The following is a 26249-nucleotide window of genomic DNA, read 5'->3' on the forward strand; positions in this document are numbered from 1 at the left end:
TTTTCACTCTGGTCCACCTCAGGTAAAGAATAATGAAATGTTTTCTGCTTAACATCAGCCTTTGGTGGTACTAAAATACTACATCATAAATTTACATTCGTAAATTTTTTCATTAGGTGCTTGCTGTTTTTAATTAGAAATGGGGCTTACTGACACTTTCAGAACTACAAGCTTCTAACTTTGGCTTTTACTAGTAATCTTGCTAGCAGAACAATGAATAAAAGACTTTAGGCATAGACTTGCACTGTGAGTTTTAATTGAAAATATTCGAACAGCTTAATAATGAATTATAAAACTTTGATAATTAAGTTGTACTACCATTTATGAAGCAAGTATTACTTTTGTAGACCTGGAAGAAACTTTGCATACTTGTATTTTCTGTTCTCCATTTCAGAGAAACTATGAAGAGGTCTAAAATATGTACAAGTCAAAGCCCCACCAAGAAGTGAAATATAAAGAGAAAAAAATCTATAACAGCTGTACCATAGGAGCATAGGTGGTTTGTAGCTCGTGTTTTGGGTGTGAAAATTTAGCTCATCTCACAGGATACAAAAGCAGGTGCAATAATAGAGCTGAATCATGTAAAACCCTGATCAATTATTTTTAGCATGCCTTTTAACTTTCCTTTCCCCTGGTTTCTTGTCTTCTGTGCCCGAGTCTTGAACTGGTAACCACTTGAGGGGGTGCCGGCGATAAATGGGCCATGGAGGAAGTGTCAGCTGAGCCAGAACAGAGAAAATGAATCAGTTGTAGCCACTAAAGAGCATTATGTTAAATGCCTGGTTCCCAAATGACTCCTACACTAAAGGTAAAACCAACAACCAAATGACATTCGTCTGAAAACCATGCCACTGCTCAGACAAGATACTTGAAGTGATGCAAGCCTCACTGTTTACACATATGGCTTTAAGGGCCAAAATAAAGGAGGGGAGGGAGCAGTGTGAAGATTATAAAAAATACTTGGCCCTGCTGGTGTGGCTCAGTGGTTGAGCGACAGACAACCCAGGACCAAGGGGTTACCAGTTTGATACCAGGTCAGGGCACATGCCCGGGTTGCAGGCTCGATTCCCAGTGTGGGCATAGCTGATTGATGATGCTTCTCTCTATATATACCTCTCCCTCCCTCCCTAAAAAATCAATTTAAAAATATTTTTTAAAAATTCCTGCTAGCTTTAACTTTCAGATTATTGCTTGGAGCAGCTGCCAAAATAAATGAGGTGTATCCTTTTATGCAGCTTTCCTCAGCTGACCCTATAGCAAGGGGAAACATTGAGGGGAAAGTTGGCGCTGGTTTTCTCTAATAGGTCCAACCAAAACAACCCACTTCAGACAACACAAGTTGCCACTAATATTCAAACACCCACAGATTTCTTACCAAACACGAAAAAACAAATCCAGCCATAACTATATAGACAGTCCACCCGAACTGTTCAGCCACGTACCCGTAGATAAATCCAACTATCTAGAGACAAAGTATATTGAATACAGTCAGTCTGGGGGGAAGAAGAAGACACACACACACCCAAACAAACGAAAGATTATGCAAAAGTCAATACTTACTGCTGAAAAAAGAATAATTCCCTGAAACATCTGTTCAGCTAGCTTCTGGCCCTTGTAATCCTAGAGGTGAAGGAAAGCAAAGCAGGATTCGTTCCATCACCGAAGAGATACCATTCCTGCCCTGGTCTCACAGCATTGGCACCGAGCAACCCAACGTCAGGGGTTCCCCAAGGAAATGCTGGGTTTCTCGGGGGAACGGAAGCACCCTAACCGAGCACGGGGGGGCGGGGGGATTCTCGCGGAGGAAGGGAGGAGGGGAAGAGTGGAAGGCAGGAGTCGGAGCCAGGAACCGCGGTGCAGCGGGTGGGTCTCTCACAGGGACTCCGAAGCTGTCAGCGGGCGAGCGGCGGCGAGGCTGCCGGGGCCGAAGCGGGTCTCAACCTCACCATTTGCGTGGGCAGCGAGCTCAGTTGCTCCAGCATGGCTGACTGAGGCGGGCAGCAGAATGCTGGCGTCCGGCAGCGAGGCGAGGGCGTCCGGGAGCGAGGCGAGGGCGTCCGGGAGCGAGGCGAAGGCGTCTGCGACTCAGGGGCCGTACGTTCTGGGGACTGGTCCCGGGCACGGCGCGGCGAGCCTCTCGAGCCGAGTGGTGCGATGGCCACAACCCCGGAAGCGGATGTCTCGCACAGACCCGGCCGGCCCGAGGCCCCGCCCCGCTCCATCGCTAGGCGCCCTGCGCTCACGGGAGCCCGCCGTCCTGCCCGCTGAGGTGGGGACCGCGGCGGCCTAGCCGAGCCATTGCGCGCCGGGGACCGGTTCGCCGTCGGTACGATCGGGTGCTGGGAACCGCGGCCCCGGCTCCCTACACTGTCCTGCACAGCGTCTCCGCGACTCAACGGCCGCCGGCGCGCGCCCCATCTCCATGGCGACGGGCTGTGTGTGGCGAGGACCCCGGCGCAGGGGCTGCCCGGTGGCGCCTGTTAGGCGGGACTCTCACCGGCCTGGCAGCGGGTGGGCTGGGGCCTGCGGAACGGCGCGGCGGCGGGGAGCCAGCGGGCGGGCGGACTCGGTCGGCAGTGCAGTGACGCAGGCGGCCGGGCGGTGACTGGGCCGGGGCCTGCAGCGCGGCGCTGAGCTGGCGGGGCGGGGCGGGCCGGGCGCGGGCGGCGGCTCCTCCTCCTCCGGCTGCAGGTAAGGGTGGCCGCGAGCATCCGAAGGGTAACGAACGGCTCACCCGAATCCGGAGTCTTTCTCTGGGCCTGAGGGGAACCTTGAGAGCGTCACCCCTAAGCGTAAGGCGGCCCTTTTGACCCCTAGAATTTAGAAGGGAGCACCCCAGGGCATGTCCTGGAGAGGAAAGAAATCCCTTCGGAGAGGAGGCCGGGCCCTTGGCTGTCCCTTGCACCGGAGTGGAGAGAGCTCGCACCCCAGAGTCTCCAAGCTGGCCCCCCGACTTCCCCGGGCCCTCGCGGGAGAGACCAGCCCAGGTTCTCCCTGCCTCTCTCAAGGCCTGGGTCTCAGAGCATAGGCCCCTCCCCTGTTTGAGAGAAACCGTTCCGGACCCGCCGGGCTGCGCGCCCCAGCCGGCTCCCTGGCCTCTGCGATGTTGCCCGTCAGGAGCACAGGCGGTGGGGTCCTAGGCGCTCCCAGGGCCGGTTGGTGTGTGGCTGCCCCCCCCCCCCCCTTCATGCAGTCAGCAGACATTCACGGCGTCCTGTGTTGGGCCAGGCAATGGGCCGAGGATATGGCTGTGACCAACACGAGGCCCTTGCCTTCCTAGCTCCAGAGTGTGCCCAGGGAGACAGCCACGTGCCCCAGAAATACAGGGAGCAGCGTTTACCCAGAGAGAGGGAGGCCGGGGAGATGTGGGAACTCGGGGGCGGTGCAGCTGAAGGTAGGGTTCGGGGGCTCCCTTGACTCCTGAAAGCCAAGCAGGCCCCAGCCTGATGAGGTGGGAGAAAACGGACGAATTTCCTTAGTGTTGTCGCACCTTTCAGCCTGGCAGACACTTAACAGGCTTTTTTTGTCTTATGTAGACGTAGACGTATTCCTCTGTGTTACCCCTCTTCAAAGGAACTTCAGAGGGTGGCAGTTGCAGAGACTTTATGGGACAGATCAGACGGGAAAAGGAAATTGCCTGTCAGGCTCCACTTGCGAGAGAGCTCCATGGGAATCCATGCCCTTTCCCGTAATTATCATAAAAGATCGAGCTCCCTTTCTGAGCTGAGAACCACCCTTGTTGCCCCTGCCTAGATGAATAAGATCGATCATTCAACAAGGATTACATGCCTCCTACCGTTTGCCAGATGTGATTTTAGATGGAGAGGATACATCAGTAAATACTTTTCATTGGGGTCGCTTTTCTCTTAGAAGAAATAAACAAATGAAATTTCATAATGGAGGGTGGAGGGCATGGAGAGTAAACTTCCCTGATGGGTAAGAGGACAGAAAAGTGACTGTGGTCTTTGGTGACTTTGATAAGGCCAGTTTGAATGGAGCAGTAGGAATAGAAGTCTGGTTGGAGAAGGGCAAAGGGAGAACAAGAGAGGAAATGGAGCTGGATACTTTAAATCCCTTCAAGCTTTTACAGTGAGGGGATGCAGAGAAATGGATTTGGGCTTCAACTGGGGTGAAGGAATAGTTTCTTTTCTTTTTAATATATTTTATTGATTTTTTACAGAGGAAGGGAGAGGGTTAGAGAGTTAGAAACATCAGTGAGAGAGAAACATCGATCAGCTGCCTCCTGCACACTCCCTACTGGGGGGATGTGCCCGCAACCCAGGTACATGCCCTTGACCCGAATCAAACCTGGGACCCTTCAGTCCGCAGGCCAACGCTCTACCCACTGAGCCAAACCAAACCGTCTAGGGCTCTTTTCTTTTTTTTTAAGTGGAAGATACTTGAGCATGATAATACGCTGATGGGTGTGATCCAGCAGAGAGAAAGAGTTTGCTGAGGCTGCACTTAGGAGGCAGTTATAGGGTAGCTTACAGAGCATCAGTGGAATGGCTTTTCATGTACATAGTAATGGGGGAAAGCAGAAAAGACAAGCACAGCTGCTGAATGTGAGCACTAATGCAGGTAACCAGCAAGTTTAAAAAAAGTGTTGCCCTGGCTGAGTGGCTCAGTGAGTGGCTCAGTTGGAGCATTGTCCCCTGTATATTGAAAGGTCGTAGGTTTGATTCTTGGTCAGGGTACATACCAGGTTGTGGGTTCGTTTGAAAGGCAACTGGTCGATGTTTATCTGCTTCTCTCTTCTCCTCCCTTCTCTTTCTGAAATCAATAGGAACATATCCTTATGTGAGGATTAAAAAAAAGAAAAGTCTTTTGCCCTATTGCCATATTTTTGGGGGTCCTGCCCAGAGTGAGTGTGTATGTGTTTTGTGAGTGAGTTGGGAATGTGAATGTTTAAAAATTTCTAAACAAAAAATACTAATTTTCATTTTGAATATTGCTGATCAAATTGTATATTGTTGTATACTCTTAACAAAAATATAAGCCATTGTTACACATTCCAGGGTCTCCATGCAATTTTGTTTTTAGAATTAATTCCTTCCAACCCAAATCAACAAATCCATCAGCAGGAATAGTGTTACAGAAAAATCGGAGAAGAACTAAGCAACACTTAGAGAGATGGAGTTACATTTATTACGCGTGGGCCCAGAATAAAATGTCTCTCAAATTCTGGGTGAAATCACACAGGAAGTTTTCTGTATTTATACTATCTTACACTCTTTGTCTCCCCAATATGGGGTTTTTCCGGTTCCCTTTGCAAGTTCTTAAAGGGCCCTATGTGCTGGCGCTTTGAGACCTCGACTAAAGGCTTGGCCTGACGCCAGCACTGATAACTTCGTCTGGGGAAGGTTTAATGGCCTCTCTGAAATGGGAGTAGTCTTATTTTCCTTATTATTTAAGCCAGCAAGCATTTACAGAAGCCAGAAATAGCAGGATTAAAATTTCAAACAGCAGTTTTTATATAAGATGGATGCTTCAATAGCACCAGGAAAGGAACTAAGAGTCAGACATACTCTATAATACTTGACATTTTGCAAATAGATAATTGTGGAAGAGATAGGAGCAGTGGTTTCTGCCATGCCATCAAATACTTGCTAGGATTGTTTTTCTTGTGTCTAACCAACGAGTAGCACAATTACGTACTACCTGTAAGTAACTTGCTGGATATTGTTGAGCTAAATCACTGTGCCTTGTACCATTAACTAGATGAGACTTACTTTAGTGAGACAGTTTTCTCCAGTCTTGGTGGAAGTTGGGTCCTCGTAAGCAGATGTTAGAGCTTTTAGTCTGAGCAGCTCCCAGCCTGCCAGGTTCTATAGGAAAGACAGTCCACGTCATAGCAGCACATGGCTTCCGTATCTAGTGATGTATATTCTTAAGAGGGGAAGTTCATTGATATAATGTACTGTACATACTGGTATACCTCTTTAGAAGGAGAGACACAAAGTATTTTAGATTGTTCTTGGGGAGTCTGAATTATTTTCTCCTGAATTTGTAATCAGGCCTGTGATCCCAGTGTTTTTTCAACAGTCTTTCAATATATTTCTCCTGTTTTCAAAGGCCTTGAGAAATCAAATGCCTGATATGCACACTGTTTACTTGAGGTATAATTAATTTAAACATACTTTGACTTTAGAAATAATGCTATATTTAAAAATGCTTGTAAAATTAATAGCCTTTTGTAAATGTTAGGTACTGCCATGGGAAAAGATGAAGTAGAAAAGGGTAAAAGTCTCAGCTGTAGTATCAGAATATCCTGATTGTTTAAATTCTGCTTTTAATATTTATTAATTAATCCTCACCCGAGGGTAAACACATCGATTGGTTGCTTCCTGCACGGTGAGGAGGAGCCTGCAACTGAGGTATGTGCCCATGACTGAAATCAAATCCGATGCTGTATCCACTGAGCAAACCAGCTAGGGCTGAAATCTCTTTTTAAAGAAGCATTACCCAGAGATTATTGTGGAAATCTAATTGTTTAACTTAGTACCACCTACTATCTTGTTTCCATTGAGTTGGTTTTTTTTGTGTGTGTGGTTTTTTTTTAAGTGGAGGCATGAGATGAGCTGGGGAGCATAAGCTGCAGGGAAGAAGCTATTTTTTTCTTTTAGCAGATTTTAATTTTTTGAGAATAGTACTCTAAACTTTTTTTTTTATTATTGTTTTGGGATTGTTTTGTTCTCTGAACTTTTGATAGCAAAATTGGATTTTGTGGGGGAAAAAATTTTTTTTAATTGAATCTATTTAAGGAAACGGGGTAGGGGATGGGATATCCAAAGGGAAGGGCTACACAGTACTGAGCTGAGGGATCATTGGGCTTATGGTGGCAGCACCCAGGAGCTGGAGTTTCAGAGAGGAAAGGAGAGGGAGAGAGTGACAGAAACATCAATGATGAGAGAATCATTGATTGGCTGCAGGTACCATACTGGGGATGGAGCCTGAAACCCGGCATGTGCCCTAACTGGGAATCAAATCGATGACCTCCCAGTGCATGGGACAGCGCTCAACCAACTAAGCCACACCAGCTGGGGCATGAATTTTTATTAATGTTTTTGTTTTTTTCTGCAATAGTTTTAAATGAATGTGAAAAATGTTCTTTTTCCCCTCTTTAATTCCAATGAAAGGTGAATGAGATACAACTCAGAACAGGGATGTTTTGTACTGATGAGGCTGACTCAGGCTACTTGATCATAGACAACTGAGCCCCTATAATTTTTTGTTGTTATTAATTTTCACTTGAGGATATTTTTTCCATTGATTTTTAGAGAGATTGGAAGGGAGGGAGGGGTGAGAGAGACACATCGATTGGTTGCCTCCTGCGTGTCCAACTGGGGCCAAGGGTCAAACCTGGCCCTTGAATGGGAATCGAACCCGAGACCTTTCAGTGTGTGGGCTGATGCTCTAATCACTTAGCAACACTGGCCAGGACTCCCTGTGAAATTTAATAAGAAATTTCAAGTAGAAATTCATACTATACTTTCCAGGGTGGTTAGACCCCAGCTAGTCCTCTTGGGAGAATTTCTTTTTCATCTAGAGGTATATAATGTACAAGGTTACCTTATTTTTCCAATTATTTGGAAGTATTTTATTATGACTACCATAAAAAATTCAGATCCCAAATTGGGTTCTTGGAAACTGAGTTTCTAGCAGAAGATATGCAATTCTTGTTTCTATCTGAATAAAAGTATTTAGGCATTTTGATGGCCTTTCTTCTGTACCTGCTGAATTGGGGGGCTTCTTTTTGTTTTGTAGGATTAATAACTAATATTTATGTAAGACAGAAGAGGAAGATGTCATTCCGTAAAGGTATGCTCTTTCTACGAGTTGTTTTTATTCCTGATCACAATGTAAAGAGAGATAATGCAGGCTTTCCCTCTGTGTTTCAGTGAACATCATCATCCTGGTCCTGGCTGTTGTTTTCTTCTTACTGGTTTTGCACCATAACTTCCTTGGCCTGAGCAGTTTGCTAAGGAATGAGGTTTCAGGTACGCGAACCCTTGGCAGCTGTTGAGCTGGAGTTACCTGAGTCCCACATCCTAAGTATATCATGAGGTGAAAGGAAAAGAAACCTTTCTTGGCCTTATAAAAACTAAAGGCCCTGGGTTAAGGTATGGTGGTACTCACTGTGCTCTTGTAGCCTTCCCTTTCCACCTCTTCTCCCTTCTGTGCGGTTATTTGCTAAGGATTTGATCTGACAAGATCCTTTACCAAATCAGAGGCCAGAAAGGAGTCTCTCTGGGTGGCTTCTATTTGCTCACATTTCAGCAGAGCAGGGCCTCAGAAGGTGGGGCCAGTGAGTGTCATAGATGTTTCATGCCTGCTCTGTTCACTAGAGCAGCCGTCGCCAACCTGTCGGACCTCATGGACCACCGGTTGGCAACCGCTGTACTAGAGTGTCAGTCTGGTTACTTCCCTTCTCCTGTTACTTTCCTATAACCTGTGAACTGTATCAGCAGGACTCTAGTAGTAAAACAAAACCATAAAGCCATCAACCGATCTTAAAAATCACTTTATTATATAATCCCATTGCTAGATACTTAACATTAGTTGTTTATACTGCTCTGCCTTGGTATTGAGGCATGTTTGAAGCTTCAGAGTATTTGTTAAAAATCAATTTTGGATTGCCACACACCATAGTTGGCCAGAGCAAGAAAAAACTAATAGCTTTCCTGTGTGTTCTGACAGCGTGTTTTATAATAGTGTATATATACATGTGTATGTATTTATATGTGTGTATATATATATATGGGGTGGGCAAAAATAGGGTTACAGTTGTGAGTACATGAAACAGAGTTTATTCTTAGTGTATTATTTTCCATATGAACAACTGTAAACCTCCTTTTGCCCACCCCTGTATGCACGAAAAGTATTGCCTGCTTCTCATAGGAACTTTTATGAAAAAGAAAATAGCACTCAAGCTCCATGAGGGCATTTTGTTTGCTGCTTTATCTCCTGTGCCTCTAAGTGAGGGCTGGTGTGTAGGAGGTGCTCAGTAAAATATTCATTGGATAAATGATCAATGCCTAGAGATAATTATTAAAATTTTAACTTAGTACCTTTCAGTCCCACCCCCCCCCTCATTTTTTCTGTACAGTTGAAATTATACTATATATAAATTTGCACATATGACATGTTTTTCCATATGATTATATCCTAAGTATGTTACCATGGCAGTGGAAACTCTTCAGTAACTTCGTTTTTTTAAAATTATCTTGGTTAATTCTCTCTTGAGGATAGAGTGGAAGGGAAGATGAGAGACAGAGAAAAACATCAATGTGAGAGACACAGAGATTGGTTGCCTCCTGCACACACTCCAACCAGGGCCAGTGATCGAGCCTGCAACTGAGGTACGAGACCTTGACCGGAATCGAACCTGGGACCCTTCAGTCCACAGGCTGACACTCTATCCACTGAGCCAGACCAACCAGGGCTCATATGTAATGTAATGCCACATAGTTTACTTGTTTCCATAGGAAAGTCTTTTCTTACAATGACTGATTTTTTTATGGCAACCCCACAATAAGAAATATATTACATATAGGACACACATATACACATGTGTGTGCTGATTGTCTATCCACCTTTCATGATGGTAGAGATTTGTCTGTTTTATTCATGGCTATAACCCCAGTGCCTAGATATTGCCTGGCACATAGTAGACACTGAGTGTTCAATGAATGAGTAAATGAATGGATTATTATAAAAGGCAAAAATGAAGGTTTACCAAACAATACGTGCAGTTGCTGTGTGGGATGCACTCTGATGTGTATATTTTTTCCCACTCTGATATTTTCTCATTCAGTGTTCTCCAATTCAGGAACTATTTTCTACTCAAATTCTGATCATGACCCTCTAAATTGGTTTCATGCCTACTTATGGGACATGATCCATGGTGTGAAAAACTTTTTGTTTCTAGGTTTTCACAATTGTAAATAAAATCGTGGCTTTTGATTACCTCTCAGATTTTGTCCTTGAGAGGCAAGAGGAATTACTATGAGTCATAGGCCATGTACCTCTTTAAGGCTCTTGGTACAAATTGCCAAAAATTGCTAGAAAGATTGTTATATTTCCATCAGTCGTGTATCAGAATTTGGTTGACCTGAGTGTTTGTTTTTTAATGCTGCTTCTGCTTTTCCAAAAACCTGGTTTTATATAGGAAAACACACTTTCTGGGCTGTATATTTACATTGTTATGGGAAAGAATGAGGTAAATAAGCATCACAGTCCTCACCTCTTTTCATGTCTAGTGCTCTGTGTCATACCTCATGAGATTGTGTTTATATCACAGTACCTTCTTGTGTTCTTTGCAGATTCAGGAATTGTGGGGCTTCAGCCCATAGACTTTATCCCAAGTGCTCCCCATGATGCTGTAGATGGGAGACAAGAGGAGGTTCCTGTGGTCATTGCTGCATCTGAAGATAGGCTCGGGGGGACCATTGCAGCCATAAACAGCATTCAGCACAACACTCGCTCCAATGTCATTTTCTACATTGTTACGCTCAATCATACAGCAGACCATCTCCGGTGAGCTCTGCTTGCCTGATGATTCTTCTAGAAAATGCTTTATGAGTATATATTTTCTCTATACAGTTGAGATTATATCACATATAAATTGCACATGACAAGTTTTCCCAGTGATTGTATCATAAGCATGTCCCCACGATAGCAGAAACAATGTAAGGAACTTTTACTAAGATGTAAATCAACTGAGTCACTATGTACACTGTTAACTCCATGTGGTATTATTTTAGTTATGAATTTTCTCAGTGCAGGAAGTACTATGCTGATTTACGTTCTGTTACAAGTTTCTCATCTCATGAAACACGCTCTGAGTATCTCTGGTCTAGAGTAGGAAGGAATGTGGGAGCAATGGCAATAATGTGAAGTGAGCACAGGCACTGATACAAATTCTGGTCCAGAGTGATTGGGGAACAGTACCTAACCCTTTGGAACCCTCATCTATAAATATGGGATGAAAATATTCAACTTAGAGGATTGTGTCAAGTAAATGAGAAAATATAGAAAAAAAACACCTAGTACATAATCGCTCAGTAAATGGTTATTTACTATTATAGTGATTAATAATAGAAACCCAATCTGAGGGACAGTCTCATCCATGCTTTGAAAATGCTTTGAATTAAGGTTTCAAAATTTATTCCAAGAAACATCTAGGCTAACACGTTAATAGTTGTCAGAGTTCTAAAACATTTCTGTCCTTTTGGCTTTCTCCACGTTTCATGTTTTGTGCAAATTATTTTTCGATTTTAAAAACTCAGAACCATCTAAAATAATGTAGAAACAAATAGACTACACAGATAACATTGTGTCTACAAAATGCTGAATTGAAGTGGACCTAGAAGCAGCATGCAGTACTTTTCTCACAGGCAGAATTCTCAGGTGGAAGAATTATGTAGTCATCACAGTGAATTACTGTCTGTAGATTAGCTAATTACCAGCTTTTTTTTTTTTTAATATATTTTATTGATTTTTTACAGAGAGGAAGGGAGAGAGATAGAGAGTTAGAAACATCGATCAGCCGCCTCCTGCACATCTCCCACTGGGGATGTGCCGGCAACCCAGGCACACGCCCTTGACCGGAATCGAACCCGGGACCTTTCAGTCCGCAAGCCGACGCTCTATCCACTGAGCCAAACCGGTTTCGGCCTAATTACCAGCTTTGTTGATCATTAATTTTTACTACCATCCTACTTTGACTCATTTTCTTCACCTATGTATTTGATCCATGTGGTGATCGGATGTTCTCAATTCCATAAGGGAGTCCTACAATAGTTTAGTTTCAAAAGAGTGATGAAAAATGTGAGCCTGGTGGGAGAATCTTGGCTCAGGGAGGGACTTTGGTGGGAATAGTCTTCAGATGTGGAAACCGAGGCTCAGAGAAGTGAAGAGGTTGAAAGCACCTATTTGGTCCCTAGGGTTTCCCCTGGAAGGCACAAAAAGATAAGGCTGTGGTTTTGGGACATTATTTAAAACTGAAATTTTGGCACTTCATTTTCATTAGGTCTTGGCTCAGCAGCAGTACTCTGAAAAGCATCAGGTACAAAATTGTGAATTTTGACACTAAACTTTTGGAAGGGAAAGTAAAGGAGGAACCTGACCAGGGGGAATCCATAAAACCAGTGAGTTCCACTCATCTTTGTATATGAGTCTTAGGAAATGATTGAATATGTGGGTAACTGTGTGTACAGTGCAAGCAGTTTCCTTGGACCAAGCCTGGGCAATTCTAAGTGACCTTTGGCATGGGTACTGAGAGCATTCTGGGGGATTCTAGTAAATGAAATAGGCACACAGCCATTTGGTGAGTCCTGTCAACGCCTCTCCTTTTTCTTCCCCAGTTAACCTTTGCAAGGTTCTACTTGCCTATTCTGGTTCCCAGCGCAAAGAAGGCTATATATATGGATGATGATGTAATTGTTCAAGGTACCAAAGGATGTCACTCAGTGCTGTTTTGTCTAGAGCAGGGGTCCTCAAACTTTTTAAACAGGGGGCCAGTTCACTGTCCATCAGACCATTGGAGGGCTGGACTATAGTTTAAAAAAAAACTATGAACAAATTCCTATGCACACTGCACATATCTTATTTTGAAGTAAAAAAACAAAACGGAAACAAATACAGTATTTGTATTTGCATGTGGCCCGCGGGCCGTAGTTTGAGGACCCCTGGTCTAGAGTGTGGGCTGTAATGGTTGTTTTATTTATGGTATCCTATTAAGGTTATCCTAGCTCAGTGTGTCAGCATTTTGAAAAACCCTAACTTAACTCTGGTGCCATGTCACATATAGAAATTTTTTGATATTTGCAACCATAGTAAAAAAAAAGTTATATTTTTGATATTTATTTTATATATTTAAATGAAATTTAACAAAGAAAAATCGAGCAAAAAAATGAGTTCGCGTGTCACCTCTGACACACGTGTCATAGGTTCACCATCACGGTCCTGGGAAGAAGTGGGAGGAATAGGGAATCTTGAGACAACTAGTAATATAAATCTTATACCTTATCCATTTCAGGTGATATCCTTGCGCTCTACAATACACCACTGAAGCCAGGACATGCAGCTGCATTTTCAGAAGATTGTGATTCAGCCTCTACGAAAGTTGTCATTCGTGGAGCAGGGAACCAGGTAAATTTCTTATTAGAACCCTTGTAGACACTCCCTTCCCTGTAAAGCACGTTAATGGGGAGAGGCAGCAAACTCTGGGAACTTTTCTTTTTGTTGCTGCATTTTGTATTCCTTAATTATTCCATCCCAAACTCAAGCCTGTTTTCCTATAGATTGGTTCATGGCCTTGACAACCTAATTCTCCTTGAACAACTGACTTATTGTTTCTAGTTTCCTATTCTGCCTAACTTAGAACCCCAAATGTCACTTTTATTTGCTTTATATGTAAAGTCCTTTGTAATAATCTGAGAAATCATAGGTTTTAAATACGCAGCACTTCCTCTTTACTGGCTGTCAAGTTATAGCCATGTGCTGCATACCTTTCATATATCCAGCAGTGGTCCCAAAAGATAATGGAAAAATTCCTAGTGCCTAGTGAGCTCATAGTTATCTTAACGTTAAAGCACAATGTATTATGTGTTCATGGTGATGCTGATAAACAAACCTACCGTGCACATTATAAGTATAGCACAATTATGAACAATACAGAATACTTGATAATAAACAACTTTATTATTGGTTTATGTACTTACTATACTACTTGTTATTATACTTGTTCTACTAATAAAAATGTTTGCTGCCCTGGCCAGTGTTGCTCAGTTGGTTGGGCATTGTCCTGGCACTGAAATGTTACAGGTTTGATTCCAGGTTTTGGGCTCCATCCCCAGTAGGGGGTATGCAGGAGGCAGCCAATCTACGCTTTCTCTCTTCTTTCCTCTCTATAAAAATAAAAAGATTTGCTGTAAAATACATCATTACACCTGCAATAGCCTCATACATCTCGTTTACTGTGTCATTTTTAATTTTAGAGAGAGGAAGGGAAGAAATATCAGTGTAGGAGTGGAACATTGATAGGCTGCCTCCTGCACAGCCCTATCCGGGATTGAGCCTATAATCCTGAGCATGTGCCCTGACCCAAAATCAAACAGGCAACCTTTTGGATCTCCAGTTGACACCAAACAATTGAGCCACACCAGCCAGGACAACTGCATCATTTTCTCTTGTGCTTGATTTAATCTTGTATTGTTTTGTATAGTAACATGCTGTATAGGCTTGAGGCATGGGAGCATTAGGCTATATACACAGCCTAGGTGTGAAGTAGGCCACTTCATCTAGGTTTGTGATAAGTGCATGCTATAATGTTCACACAATGATTTCGCCCAACAAGGTATTTCTCAGAACATATCTATATCTGTAAGCAGTGCATGGCTGTATATATTTACTGTTTGAAGCAGTGAACACACTATATATATATATCCCATTTGTTTTTAGTACAATTACATTGGATATCTTGACTATAAAAAGGAAAGAATCCGTAAGCTTTCCATGAAAGCCAGCACCTGCTCATTTAATCCTGGAGTTTTTGTTGCAAACCTGACAGAATGGAAAAGACAGAATATAACTAACCAGCTGGAAAAATGGATGAAACTCAATGTAGAGTAAGTATGAAACCACCCTAGCTGTATTTCAACAGGAATTAGTCATGATTCTTCACTAACAGCTTATATTTATCTGTCCCAAGAGAGGGGTTGTACAGCAGAACACTGGCTGGCAGCATCACAACACCTCCTCTGCTGATCGTATTTTATCAACAGCACTCCACCATCGACCCAATGTGGAATGTCCGCCACCTTGGTAAGTAGAAGAATTAACAAAAGGCCTAAGCTAATAAAAAACTAAGTATCTAAAGGACTATCCTCAGGGATGGGATATATTGTTTCCTTTTAAGTTTTCTCCAGTTTGATGTGGCATTGTCATGTCTGACCAGTACAATCATTTGGCTCTTTTTCTCTCAACATAAGGCTCCAGTGCTGGAAAACGATACTCACCCCAGTTTGTAAAAGCTGCCAAATTACTCCATTGGAATGGGCACTTTAAGCCATGGGGAAGAACTGCTTCATTTACTGATGTCTGGGAAAAATGGTATATTCCTGACCCAACAGGCAAATTCAGCCTTATCAGAAGACATACAGAGATCTCAAACATAAAGTAAAACATAATTTATGCTATAAGCATTTCTCAGGAAATCCTGGAAGATAGTATGTGTGGGAAGTAACTGTGGCAGCCCATGGGAAACGGAACATTTCAAATGGGACAAGAGGACAAACAGCACTGTCTGCTTCCCTGACAGACTCCGCGTTCCTCCATCTGCCTTACCAAGTGTTTGCTTACAGCCCTGAATAACCAGAGGTGAATGGACTGATAACAGCTGGTACAGCTAGTTCAGCACTGCTGCTTGGTTTTACATTTGTAACCTGTGGCCTGATCTATAAATAAATAAAGTGAAACCTACATTTTTCAGTAGGTATCGGACTTTTGCATCCAGGTAAATAATTCTACCCGTTCAGTGTACAAGAGATGAACTGTCTTTATGGAATTCAGACACTTTCTACATTGCCTGATTTTTTTAAATGACTATATTATGACACATATTTACAAAATTTACACAGCTTGTCATACCAGAAACAAACTGGTACATCATACACATAGAACAGTTTGTTCAAATTGTAAAAAACACAAAAAACCCCTAAGAGGACAAAGTTACATTATACATAGTCTGTACTGAAGTTGTAAGCATCATCTTCCTCTTCAGGTATCCTATCCAAGACATAAGATTGTGCAGACTGTTCATCTATATTAGAGAAAAGAAAAGTGAGGGGGTTTTTTTGGTGTTTTTTTAAGTAAAAGCAATTCTAATGGATTTGTTATAAGACCCCTTCTCCCCCCACCTAACTCACCTGCCCAGGCCTCTTTAGCAGGGGATGTAATTGAGCTATTTCCCTGTGGGACAAAGAGAAGCAGTGCTGTATTAGTAGCCCTGTGCTGCTTATTAATCTAAGTAATTATGTACCTGGAAAAATTCTCTAAAGATACACATAATGGAATCAGCAAAACAGACTAATGGCTGGAAGACTTAAACACCTAAATTGGGGCTTTGTTGTAATACTTAATTCTATTTTTAGCCCCTTCTCATTTGTTGTACATTATAATATTGGAAAACTTAATTCAGCTTAAACAACTCATGAACAACATACTTACCTCAGCTTCTTCAACACTTTCCTGGTCACTATTGATGTCTTCTAAGTCCTCCCTCTCTTCCTGCGTCCTTTCTTTCTGTTTTGGCAATTCTTCAACGATGTCCTCTTCCTCTGTTATTCCATTTGTCAGACCCGAGGACTGGAAAAGGATGCTACTGCCTAAATGAGGGCCCCTGATGGCTAGGAAAGGAACACAGCACATACCAACAGATGAGACCTTTATTGGCCTTTCAGCTGATGAAGGGAGCAGTCAAACCCATGCCTTGCTGCCCTAGCCGGTTTGGTTCAGTGGATAGAGCGTCGGCCTGTGGACTAAAGCAGCGGTCACCAATCAGCGGATCATGGACCACTGGTGGTCCATGAGGTCCAAAAGGTTGGCGACCGCTGGACTAAAGGGTCCTGGGTTTATTAATTCCAGTCGGGCACATGTCCAGGGTGCTGGCTTTATCCCATGGGTGGGCAAACTTTTTGACTCGAGGGCCACAATGGGTTCTTAAACTGGACCGGAGGGCCGGAACAAAAGCATGGATGGAGTGTTTGTGTGAACTAATATAAATTCAAAGTAAACATTCATTACATAAAAGGGTACGGTCTTTTTTTTTTTTTTCTTTTTAGTTTTATTCATTTCAAGCGGGCCGGATCCAGTCCGTGGGCCGTAGTTTGCCCACGGCTGCTTTATCCCCAGTAGGGGGCGTACAGGAGGCAGCTGATCACTGATTCTCATTGATGTTTCTCTCCCTCTCCCTTCCTCTCTGAAATCAAAATATATTTTAAAAAAAACAAAGCCTTGCTTACCTTGTATGCTGTGTGCATTGTTCTTTTCTAGTTCTTCCAGATTCAAACCCAATTTCATGTCTGTCACAATGTTTTCATTAAAATGTGGAGAAAGAGTCCATGATGGAGGGGGATGGCAATAGTAGCCTAAAGAGCCACTGGTATTAAAAACAAGACTTGTCAAAAACCAGTTCCTTTATTCTATGTGGTCATCAAATGCCTACAAAGAAGCCTTACCCTGTCCACTGAGACCACAGCAGTTTGGCAGCACCTTCTACATTTGGGCTTCCACCTTTTTGGTGCAATCCTCTTCTCTGAGCAAGCAAAGTAAAAAATTCTGAAGAGTTCTTAAAGTCTGGGACAGTGAATTTCAGTACTACCTAAAAAGAAAAACAAACTGTCATTTGATACAGTACGGTTATTAAACAACAACAAGATTTTCTACTTAAAATGCATGAAGAGAGAACGGAGCTCAAGGGAAGGGATTCTACCTGTCGAGTGTCAGCCTGGGACAGGATGGCACTGGCAGCTTCCACTGGTCTTAGTACTTCAATACTTGCTGGACTTCTCAGAGCAAGTGCGGCAGGAGAGTTAAGTGGAGACACAATGAAACTTGGACTATCTATGATTGTGATTTGTTTGTCCAGAGAGATAACCTGCATGCTCCTGGAATAAGATATGGTAATTGATGAGGGTGCTACTTTACCCGAATGACAAAAGACAGAACATGAAGCTCAGGGTTGGATTGAACAAACTCAGCATAGTCTGTCAGATCCAGTTTATCATCATTTGCTTCACATGTATCTAAAAACCATACTGCTCTCCTCCCAAAGAGAAACACTGTATGTTACAGCTTACATATTGACCTGAACACATGCTGCTTCCTATGCCATAAATACACACCGTCTTCTATCTGGCGGACTTCCATTTGCTTCAAGGCCAGGTTAAAGAACCACCTCCTCTGAGGGCGCTTTCCCCACTTTGAATCTATCTGCTTATTTGTCTCTCAAACCAGATCATAGGCAGCTATTCCATTTCAATTCTTCCCCAAGCCTAGCACTGGCTTAACCTTTCACCTTTAGAAGAATGGAAAATTGTCTTTCTTTAAGATACCCAAGACAAAATTATATTTACTCATCTATAATGAAATATTACAATTATGGAACAACTCCGTTTACCTTGTAAGTCCCATGGATACACCGACATTACATATCTGTTCTTGTTTTAAGCAGTTGATGAGGCTGCTTTTCCCCACATTTGGGAAACCTACAAATGGTAAATTTACAGATTAAAAGTCATTGTGTTGGCAATTATAACATTCCCATTGTTTTGTTTTATGCTTTATGTTTTGAGCAAGATCAGAGTTGGATCTGAGTGTCTTCACTTTAACCCTAAGACCAATTTTAGCATCCTCATTTCTTGCACAAGTAATGAGAGGGCAGGAAAAGATGATTCATTTAAATACACCCAGAGCTTTAAAAAGCCAGTTGGGAAAAAAATGAACTACGCAGCAATTACATAAAAATTTGTGTTTACATTGTGTGTGTGGTAAGGTGGGCAACATGCTAGTGTTTAAACAAGTTCTTTATTTAGCAAGACCCCCATATACCCTTAACAGGAAAACTCTTGGCAGGTTAAGAGATCAAGACATAAAATGTATTGAACTGAAACTCACCAATTACTCCAACCTGAATAGCTTTACCATAAATCTCTTGAAAATCTCTAAGAAGTTTCCAAAGGCCTTCTTTCCCAACACAGATTTCACTTTTGAATGGAATGTTCCTCCTTACCTTCACGTTAAAATTGCAAATAATTAGTTTAACTACTTTTGACAACCTACCATATTAAAACCAAAAACCTGGCTCCAAAGACCAGCCATTAAATCACCATATTCTACTGCCTTTCATATTATCTCTGGATGAAATCAGAGTTGGATCTTATATATTCTCATTATTTAAATCAAGATTTTGTATACTCATCATATTTCAGCCATCCAAAATCTGAAAGCAGCACACTTCCCACGAATGACAGTAAAGGGTACCTTGGGTATCTTTTTTTTGACCTTCAGATTTGTTGAGGCTCTGAACACGACTGTGGGCAATTCCTTCTTCAAATAATTTACCCAGTTCTCCAAATTCTCCTTTGGTACCAAATCTGATAGTGATTAAAAATAAGACACACAAGTTCCAATTTGGTCATTCCTTTGAGATGAATTTGCAAATCCGATAAACTATGGATATCACCCTGGTTTGCCTTTTCCCAGTTTTTTTCTTTCAGAAGGATTTAAATGGAAGATGGGGAAAGGGTAAGCTCTCCAGCATACTGCCCTTATCTTCACAGTTCAGTATATATACTTCTGTGTTTTTTCAATTCTCCTCTGTACTGCACACCCTCTCAAGATTAAGCCAACCTACAGATTATTACCCTGACCCTAGGGCTTTATTCCCTGGCTTACTGGTCAAATAGCCGTCATGTTTACTGACCGAACAGTAACCATAGATCCCACTATTATTCTCTGCTTCACAGGTCTCTCTTCTAGATTTTCCTGTTCCTGCTGCTCAAACCCAGGCATAGTTAACTATGGATTTCATCTAAATATTGTCACCTATCAACACTGTGCAGGTGTGGAGAACATGACAGAGAGCCATCACTTCCTATATGAAATACACTACATAGTAAGCTGAGTATAAAAGTTTGTACTTTTAAGGCAAAGTTCTAAGTATTGAGTAACAACAAAACAAAACCAGCAGAAGCCAGTCCAACCACTTGTAGGAAACACCACCCCTCTGCCCAATACTGGTCTTTGGCAACAAGAGAGCAAATGCACTGGCTTTGTTGAGGTCAGAGTTGGATCTTATCAGTCTTCAGGGAAAGTCAGACTGTTCAGATGTTTTCCTCATACCTCACTAGTGCACATGAAACATGAAGGGCATTCCTTTTACTCACCTGATTTATTTAACACAAGTACCAGCCTTTTCTGTCCACCCTGGACAATGGCCTTTTCCACCTGAGGACACCTGCAACCAAGAGGATCTCTGGCATCCAACACTTCCAGCACAACATCTGAGGTTTCAATCACCTGTCAATGTAGAAACTATCAGGGAACTCCTACACACAAGTATACTGGCCCTGTCCACTTTGCAACAGGGAGAGCTCAGAGTTGGATCTCATTTCTTCACTTTGGCATGAAGAATGGTCACGTTCATCATTTCTCACAAGAAAGGTAACACAGGTGTGCTCAGCCTCTCACCTCTCAAGAGATTTTAAAAATGGAAACACCCCCACTGTCTGAATATAGCATCTCCCCATAGTGAATTAGGTCTTTAGATAAGTTTTGGGGGCCTTGCCAAGAGCTGCTGAGAAACTTGGTCAAGCTCTATTACAGAGGAGAGTGAGCTTGGGAAAACAGGTGTGGGTGGTCATGCTGGGGAGCAACTATACCAAGATGCTCCCTTGATTTCCTACAAAGCACTTATTTTAATGTATTTTGCAGTTTTAAAAACTACTGTGTCAATATGCTATTTTAACACAAAGTATCACTTTTGTAAATCATGCTTATGGAGAACTGTGCCTGTGCAAAAATTTATAACCATAAGAATGTTTTCATCAGCTAAACATAACAGAAAGGCCCTAAATAGGATAAACCAACTTGCTTCAGCTCTTGTGAATGGCTTCTTCCAGCTCAAGTGAACTCTACTTCATCTTTACTAGTACAAGGTTGGTCAGAAAAAAAGGAATGACTCTAGTCTTTTAAACCTCAATACCATTTTTAGAAAGACCTAAGGTACCTTTTTAAGTTCCTGACAATACAACTTCTTTGGATTCTGTTTAGCCAGCTTGGCTTTCTTAGCTTTGCGTTGCCCAAATTCCTAAAGGATAAAGACAAAGGAAAAAGATACAAAATTAGAAAATCAGCAGTTGTAACTGGTTTCTCTATTTTCCATGGCTGATAAGGGGTACTGCAGTTGACATTTAAATAGGTAATACAGTGTCTGAACTCGATCCTTTTCTTCCCAAGAGGCACAGCAACTCCTGTTTATGTTCTTTTTCTTCTACATCAGAACTCCTCTCTCATTCAGAGACTTGATCGTACCTCCTTCACAGATGGCTCATCATCAAGGGTAGCTTCACATTTCCTTTTCTTTTCCTGTTCCTTCTGCCTGTCAAGTTTCTGCTGCTGTTTTAGTTCTTCAAGCTGTGCCCAAGCCATGAGAGAAGTGGGTAAGCCAAAGTGACGTGGTGGTATTACTTTACTTCAAAAATAAAAAAATACACTTCACTTGCTGAAAATTCCAGCTAACGTATCTTACCTGCTGTTTCCTTAGCTCAGCTTCCCGAAGAAGAGCCTCCTTAAAGGGAGCACTGTTTGGAATTCCTGGATCTTTCCTAGGTTTCTTGTGACCCCGTTTCTTAGCCTCCTTCCTCAATTTTCGATGGTGCTCTCGAACCTAATATGATAAAAAACAAATTTATCACTTTACAAAAATACTAAACAGAATTCTTGTGAGAAATTTAGCTATAATTTAGTTTACCTGTAAAATGAGAAAACTAGAACTTTAGTTGTAATCATACAGAGAATTGCCTATTTATGTATAAAACAGCAAGAAAATGTCATTGGGCCCTGGCTGATGTGGCTCAGTTGAATGAGCGTCCTCCCAAAAGGTCGCCAGTTTGATTCCTGGTCAGGGTCCACGTCCAGTAGGGGGCATGCAGGAGGCAGCTGATTGATGCTCACAATTTATTTTCTCTCTCTCTCTCCCCCTAATAAATTTTAAATACTCCACACCAGTGGTCGCCAAACAGTGGTCCAAAAGGTTGGCGACTGCTGCCCTACACAATATATTTAAGAAAATGTCACTGGGAGATTCTTTTTGTGTGAAGGTTGCTAACATGTTAATCACAGTTTACAGATTTTATCACTGAATTACTGCACTTTCCCACAGCTGCACTCTTGATGCCTAAGAGGTTGTGCTGCCCAGTATTTCAGTTGGTTAGGGTGTTGTCTGGATATGCCAAGGTTGCTGACTGGATCCCTGGTCAGGACACATACAAGAATCAACCAACGAATGCATAAATAGGCCGAATAACAAATTGATGTTTCTCCCTTCCTCTTTCTAAAATCAATCAATTAAAAAAAATAAAAAAATAATAAAAAAAAAGCTTGTGCCATGGTCAGTATATCCAACCTCCATTTCCTGAGATGAGTCATACACATAGTAATCCAAACCTTCTCCTGGAGGAGAGATGGGGCAGAAATCAGTTTAGCATTGGATTTGGCATAGCCCTCCCAAGCACAAGTCTTACCTTTTTTTGGATTTTATACCGCTTATGGCAGGTCATGCGTTTACTTGCTTTCTTTAACTCTACAAAGAAACACATCACAAAAGAGATTACACACTAATGATCAGTTTTAGTTCTTGGTGACTGCACTCTGGGGTCAGGACCCTTTTTGTGTAAAGTAAAAAGCTCTCAAATCACGAGGGGCACACAATAAAAACACACTTGCCACTCAAATCCCAGAGAATTTGACTAATAGATCGAGAGTAGAGCCCAACTTCCCCCCTCCCACACTTCCAGTATCACATTGGGATTGCACTCAGGAGTGTAGGAGACCCATACGACAGCCACTTCTTGTCAACCAAGAACCACAAAGCAGGTGCAAAAGTGGCAAAGTAGGAGCAAAAGAGACGACTCTCAGACCTCACTGGGCTGGACTGAACGCAGCCGCACAAAGAAAAAAGCGGCCAGCCCTGAGCGGTTTGGCTCAGTGGATAGAGCCTCGGCCTGCGGACTCAATGGTCCGGGGTTCGGTTCCGGTCAAGGGCATGTGCCTTGGTTGCGGGCACATCCCCAGTGGGGAGTGTGCGGGAGGCAGCTGATCGATGTTTCTCTCTCATCGATGTTTCTAGCTCTCTATCCCTCTCCCTTCCTCTCTGTAAAAAAATCAGTAAGACATTAAAAAGAAAAAAAAAAGAAAAAAGCGGCCATAAACCTGGCTCGGGCTGTTTCCTCACGAGACTCCAGCCTGATGTGGACTTTTATGGCCCAGATATCCTTCTGTACCATAGGCCCGAGGTTAACACGAGCCTTCCAACTCTCGGTTCCACGCGGGACCAGCACAATGGCTGATGTCATACCCGCAGGCCCCAATTCCTGCGGAGACCAAGCTTCAAAGAGCACCCTGATGGGTCATCGACCATCAGAAACAGTGGCCCCTCCACGTCCGCCCTGGACAACACTCACTCGGTCGCTTCATACTGGAGGTGGGAGCAGCAGCGGCGTAGGGGTATCAGCTACAGCCTGCCTCCTCCAGCACCGCGTGGGATCTGAGGCCTCCGGTGACGTCACTCACTCACTCACGCTGCCGCCGTAAAGCACGCCGCCGGCGGCCCGCGTGCGCGAGCACGCAGTGTCGTGCAGCGCTGGAATCGCTTGGCGGCCCAAGGGTGGTTTTGCGGCAGCACCGGGAGGGGTGAGGGCGGTGAGGGCGGCGGGTGAGGAGCGACGGCAGCGGTCGCGGCCGGAGGAGCTCTAGCAGCAGCCGTGGCGGCCACGGGGCGGAGCGCGGCGGTCGGGGACCGCAGCCGGGGCTGCAGGCGGCGGAGCGGCTGGGTAAGGCCGGGCCTGGGGCAGGCGGGGCCGCTCCTTTCAGCCGGCTCTCGGGCCTTTGTGTGGGCCCGGACGGGCGGGCGGGAGCAGCGGCGGAGGCCCCGCCCCGCGGTGGAGACGCGCCGGTCCGGCCCGGAGCACGGGGCGGGGCCCGGCGGCGGGCTTCGGGACGGCCTGACCACCCTGCGGCACCTGTCGGCCGGGACAAAGGGCGCCGGGCCCGGAAGCTCCCGCGCCCCCTTCCCGCCTGGCGGCTGGCCGGGTGCTCGTCGCGTCCCCGCCGAAGCTGTCAGCGGTTCTCTCAGTGCCCCGTCCAGTGACAGGTCGGAAAAGCAGGTTGGGCCTTTTTTTTTTTCTTGACGGATCCGACACAAACTCTAATAGTAATTTTTTTTACACTTTCCAGATGACTGTTCAGACTGATTATTTTTCTCAATGGGACTTGTATTCATAGTAGACGTCAGATATTTAAGAATCGAGAGATTTAAACTGTACATTTCTGTTTTTTAATGTTCTCATATCTTAAAATTTTTTAACAGAAAGACAAGTGTAGTTTTGTTCTCGCAGGGTAGATACTGGTTACTCGGAAGGGAAGACAGATTGGCAAGAAATGTAGGAGGAATCCTGAAAAACAAATGACAAATACACAGTGTAGTGGATGTAGACATTATAACCGGAGAAACATACGCTGGAATAAAATGTTTTGTTAACTTATTTTAAACTAGGTCTCCTCAAAAATGATTGTTAGGTGTTTCCCCCTCCCATTTAGAAGTGCACTCTTTCCCAAGTATCAGTCGGAAGCAAACTGAACTCAATACAAACACAAGAGAGCAGTGTATTTGTTGCTTTGTTACTTGTTAACAGGTTACCCATATTTTTAGATTCGAATGAAGATTGGGAAGTGTTTTTTGAAGAAGTGTTTCAAATTAAAATAGTAACAAAGGTGTGTGGTGAAATGGAAGGGTCTTGACCACATTCTTTGGCTTTGGGAGTGTCCACAATACTTCAAATATTAATATTCTATCCAAATCCCCAATATTAGAAAATAAAGGGGTATCTGGATGTTAGGTAATTACCAAGCCATCAAACATGTGGAGGAATGTTGACTTGGAAGAGTCTTCCCTAAATTACACCACAGGCTGCAAAATAATGCATGTGGTTTGCTAAAGCTTTTGTTTGAGGGGGAAAAAAAGTACTGAAAGCTGTGAAAGCCAATGTTAAGGGTGGTTTTTCTCTGGGAAATAGGATTATAAGTGATTTTTTCCCCCCTTTGAATCATATTTTCCACAATTCTTGTTGTAAGCTTGTATTACAACAGGAGAGCACCAAAAACTTATTGACCTTCAAAATATACCAGTTGGCTATACTGAGTAACTATTTTCCTAGTTACAGAGTTATTCTTTACTATAATTAATGTTTGGTTTTCAGGCCTTAGGACATGTCAACATAATTAATGCCATTTTAAAACTTGCAATTCAGCCGAAACCGGTTTGGCTCAGTGGATAGAGCGTCGGCCTGCGGACTGAGGGGTCCCAGGTTCGATTCCGGTCAAGGGCATGTACCTGGGTTGCGGGCACTTCCCCAGTGGGAGATGTGCAGGAGGCAGCTGATCGATGTTTCTCTCTCATCGATGTTTCTGGCTCTCTCTCTCTCTCCCTTCCTCTCTGTAAAAAATCAATAAAATATATTAAAAAAAAAAAAAAACTTGCAATTCAGCTTTGGAATCTACTTTCCTCTTCATAGAAAAATAATTGCTGAAGGAATGCTCAGAGGGTGTTTAAATTACACAAACTTTAAAAAATGTTTCACTTAAGTGTTCTTTTAATACATTTATTAAAAACATAAATTGATCACCCAAATTATACCAGATATTCTATAAGCCAAGGCTATACAATTCTGTTTCTGTGCCCAGGGAGCATGCAGTCCTAGAGTTGAAACAACATTTGTGTTGTGCTTTGAAATTTCAAAGTGATATTTCACTGTCACAGCAATCCAAGGGAGAGCGTACACTTTACTGTTCTCATTTTAGAAATGAAGAAACAGATCTGAGAGATTGTGACTCAAGCAACAAACAGATGTTTAGAAGTGGAAAAACTGGGTCTCTTGTCTGCTGAGCTCAGGTCCTGTTGCTTCTCCCACCCACCTGGCCACATTACTTTCCTTGCCAGACTTCCAAAGTATATTTTAAAATGTGTCCTTTGGGTAAGAATATATTCAGAAATTATTGTTACATTGCATCCTTTTCTTGTATCAAAGTAAATTAATGATTCAAGGAATTTTGGATATTGAATAGTCTAAACCAGCCGTGGGCAAACTACGTCCCGCGGGCCGGATCCGGCCCATATGAAATGAATAAAACTAAAAAAAAAAAAAAAGACCGTACCCTTTTATGTAATGATGTTTACTTTGAATTTATATTAGTTCACACAAACACTCCATCCGTGCTTTTGTTCCGGCCCTCCAGTCCAGTTTAAGAACCCATTGTGGCCCTCGAGACAAAAAGTTTGCCCACCCCTGGTCTAAACTATATACAAACAGACCCCAATGATTTATATTTTTTTGTCATTTAATTGTCAGTGGATTATTTGTAAAAGTAATTTTGACCTCCTGCCAAAACGATTAAAGGCTCTTTTT

At 43.1% G+C, this 26249-nt stretch overlaps 4 protein-coding genes and 4 non-coding genes across 47 annotated transcripts in view; 2 read left to right on the forward strand and 6 right to left on the reverse strand.

The window, feature by feature from the left end:
* Positions 1–234: 234 nt before the first annotated feature.
* SPCS1 (signal peptidase complex subunit 1) lies at positions 235–2368 on the reverse strand. 2 transcript variants are annotated; one of them, XM_059663358.1, is made up of 4 exons: positions 1947–2368; positions 1561–1620; positions 1376–1462; positions 235–719 (listed from the first exon to the last, which is right to left on the reverse strand). In XM_059663358.1, the coding sequence occupies exons 1-4, from the start codon at positions 2220–2222 to the stop codon at positions 594–596; spliced, it is 549 nt and encodes a 182-aa protein (XP_059519341.1). In that variant the 5' UTR covers positions 2223–2368; the 3' UTR covers positions 235–593. The 2 variants fall into 2 exon arrangements, with proteins under 2 accessions (XP_059519341.1, XP_059519343.1); XM_059663360.1 differs by lacking the exon at positions 1376–1462.
* A 173-nt stretch (positions 2369–2541) lies between these two features.
* GLT8D1 (glycosyltransferase 8 domain containing 1) lies at positions 2542–15507 on the forward strand. 3 transcript variants are annotated; one of them, XM_059663355.1, is made up of 10 exons: positions 2542–2691; positions 7768–7821; positions 7902–8000; positions 10326–10539; positions 12035–12152; positions 12369–12453; positions 13043–13155; positions 14467–14633; positions 14717–14829; positions 14997–15507. In XM_059663355.1, exons 2-10 carry the CDS (start codon positions 7806–7808, stop codon positions 15185–15187), a joined length of 1116 nt encoding a protein of 371 aa, XP_059519338.1. In that variant the 5' UTR covers positions 2542–2691; positions 7768–7805; the 3' UTR covers positions 15188–15507. The 3 variants fall into 3 exon arrangements, with proteins under 3 accessions (XP_059519338.1, XP_059519339.1, XP_059519340.1); XM_059663356.1 differs by lacking the exon at positions 2542–2691 and adding an exon at positions 2732–2792; XM_059663357.1 differs by lacking the exons at positions 2542–2691; positions 7768–7821; positions 7902–8000 and adding an exon at positions 3369–3835.
* Positions 15508–15593: 86 nt separating this feature from the next.
* GNL3 (G protein nucleolar 3) lies at positions 15594–23457 on the reverse strand. Its single transcript, XM_059663354.1, has 15 exons — positions 23250–23457; positions 22311–22369; positions 21317–21454; positions 21100–21201; positions 20795–20875; positions 19953–20085; positions 19048–19160; positions 18682–18796; positions 18185–18272; positions 17498–17672; positions 17244–17386; positions 17028–17164; positions 16234–16412; positions 15933–15975; positions 15594–15826 (listed from the first exon to the last, which is right to left on the reverse strand). The coding sequence occupies exons 1-15, from the start codon at positions 23260–23262 to the stop codon at positions 15741–15743; spliced, it is 1605 nt and encodes a 534-aa protein (XP_059519337.1). The 5' UTR covers positions 23263–23457; the 3' UTR covers positions 15594–15740.
* Positions 17731–17807, reverse strand: LOC132215951 (small nucleolar RNA SNORD69). The gene has a single exon (XR_009448647.1). It is a non-coding gene; the product is annotated as a small nucleolar RNA SNORD69 (small nucleolar RNA).
* LOC132215949 (small nucleolar RNA SNORD19) lies at positions 18352–18427 on the reverse strand. The gene has a single exon (XR_009448646.1). It is a non-coding gene; the product is annotated as a small nucleolar RNA SNORD19 (small nucleolar RNA).
* Positions 18919–19001, reverse strand: LOC132215956 (small nucleolar RNA SNORD19B). The gene has a single exon (XR_009448652.1). It is a non-coding gene; the product is annotated as a small nucleolar RNA SNORD19B (small nucleolar RNA).
* On the reverse strand, positions 19835–19911 carry LOC132215948 (small nucleolar RNA SNORD19). The gene has a single exon (XR_009448645.1). It is a non-coding gene; the product is annotated as a small nucleolar RNA SNORD19 (small nucleolar RNA).
* A 15-nt stretch (positions 23458–23472) lies between the features above and the next one.
* The window catches only part of PBRM1 (polybromo 1), a 126230-nt gene continuing 123453 nt past the window's right edge, over positions 23473–26249 (forward strand). For 11 of the 37 annotated variants that reach the window (XM_059663313.1, XM_059663334.1, XM_059663322.1 and 8 more), the window contains exon 1: positions 23752–23951. The gene's annotated coding sequence lies outside the window, so the exon portion shown is untranslated. Of the gene's footprint in view, positions 23619–23751; positions 23952–26249 lie in introns of those variants that run through there. The other 26 variants (XM_059663341.1, XM_059663348.1, XM_059663344.1 and 23 more) reach the window with 8 other exon arrangements.

Source organism: Myotis daubentonii, chromosome 14 (genome assembly GCF_963259705.1).
Source record: "Myotis daubentonii chromosome 14, mMyoDau2.1, whole genome shotgun sequence".
Taxonomy (NCBI): Eukaryota; Metazoa; Chordata; class Mammalia; order Chiroptera; family Vespertilionidae; genus Myotis; species Myotis daubentonii.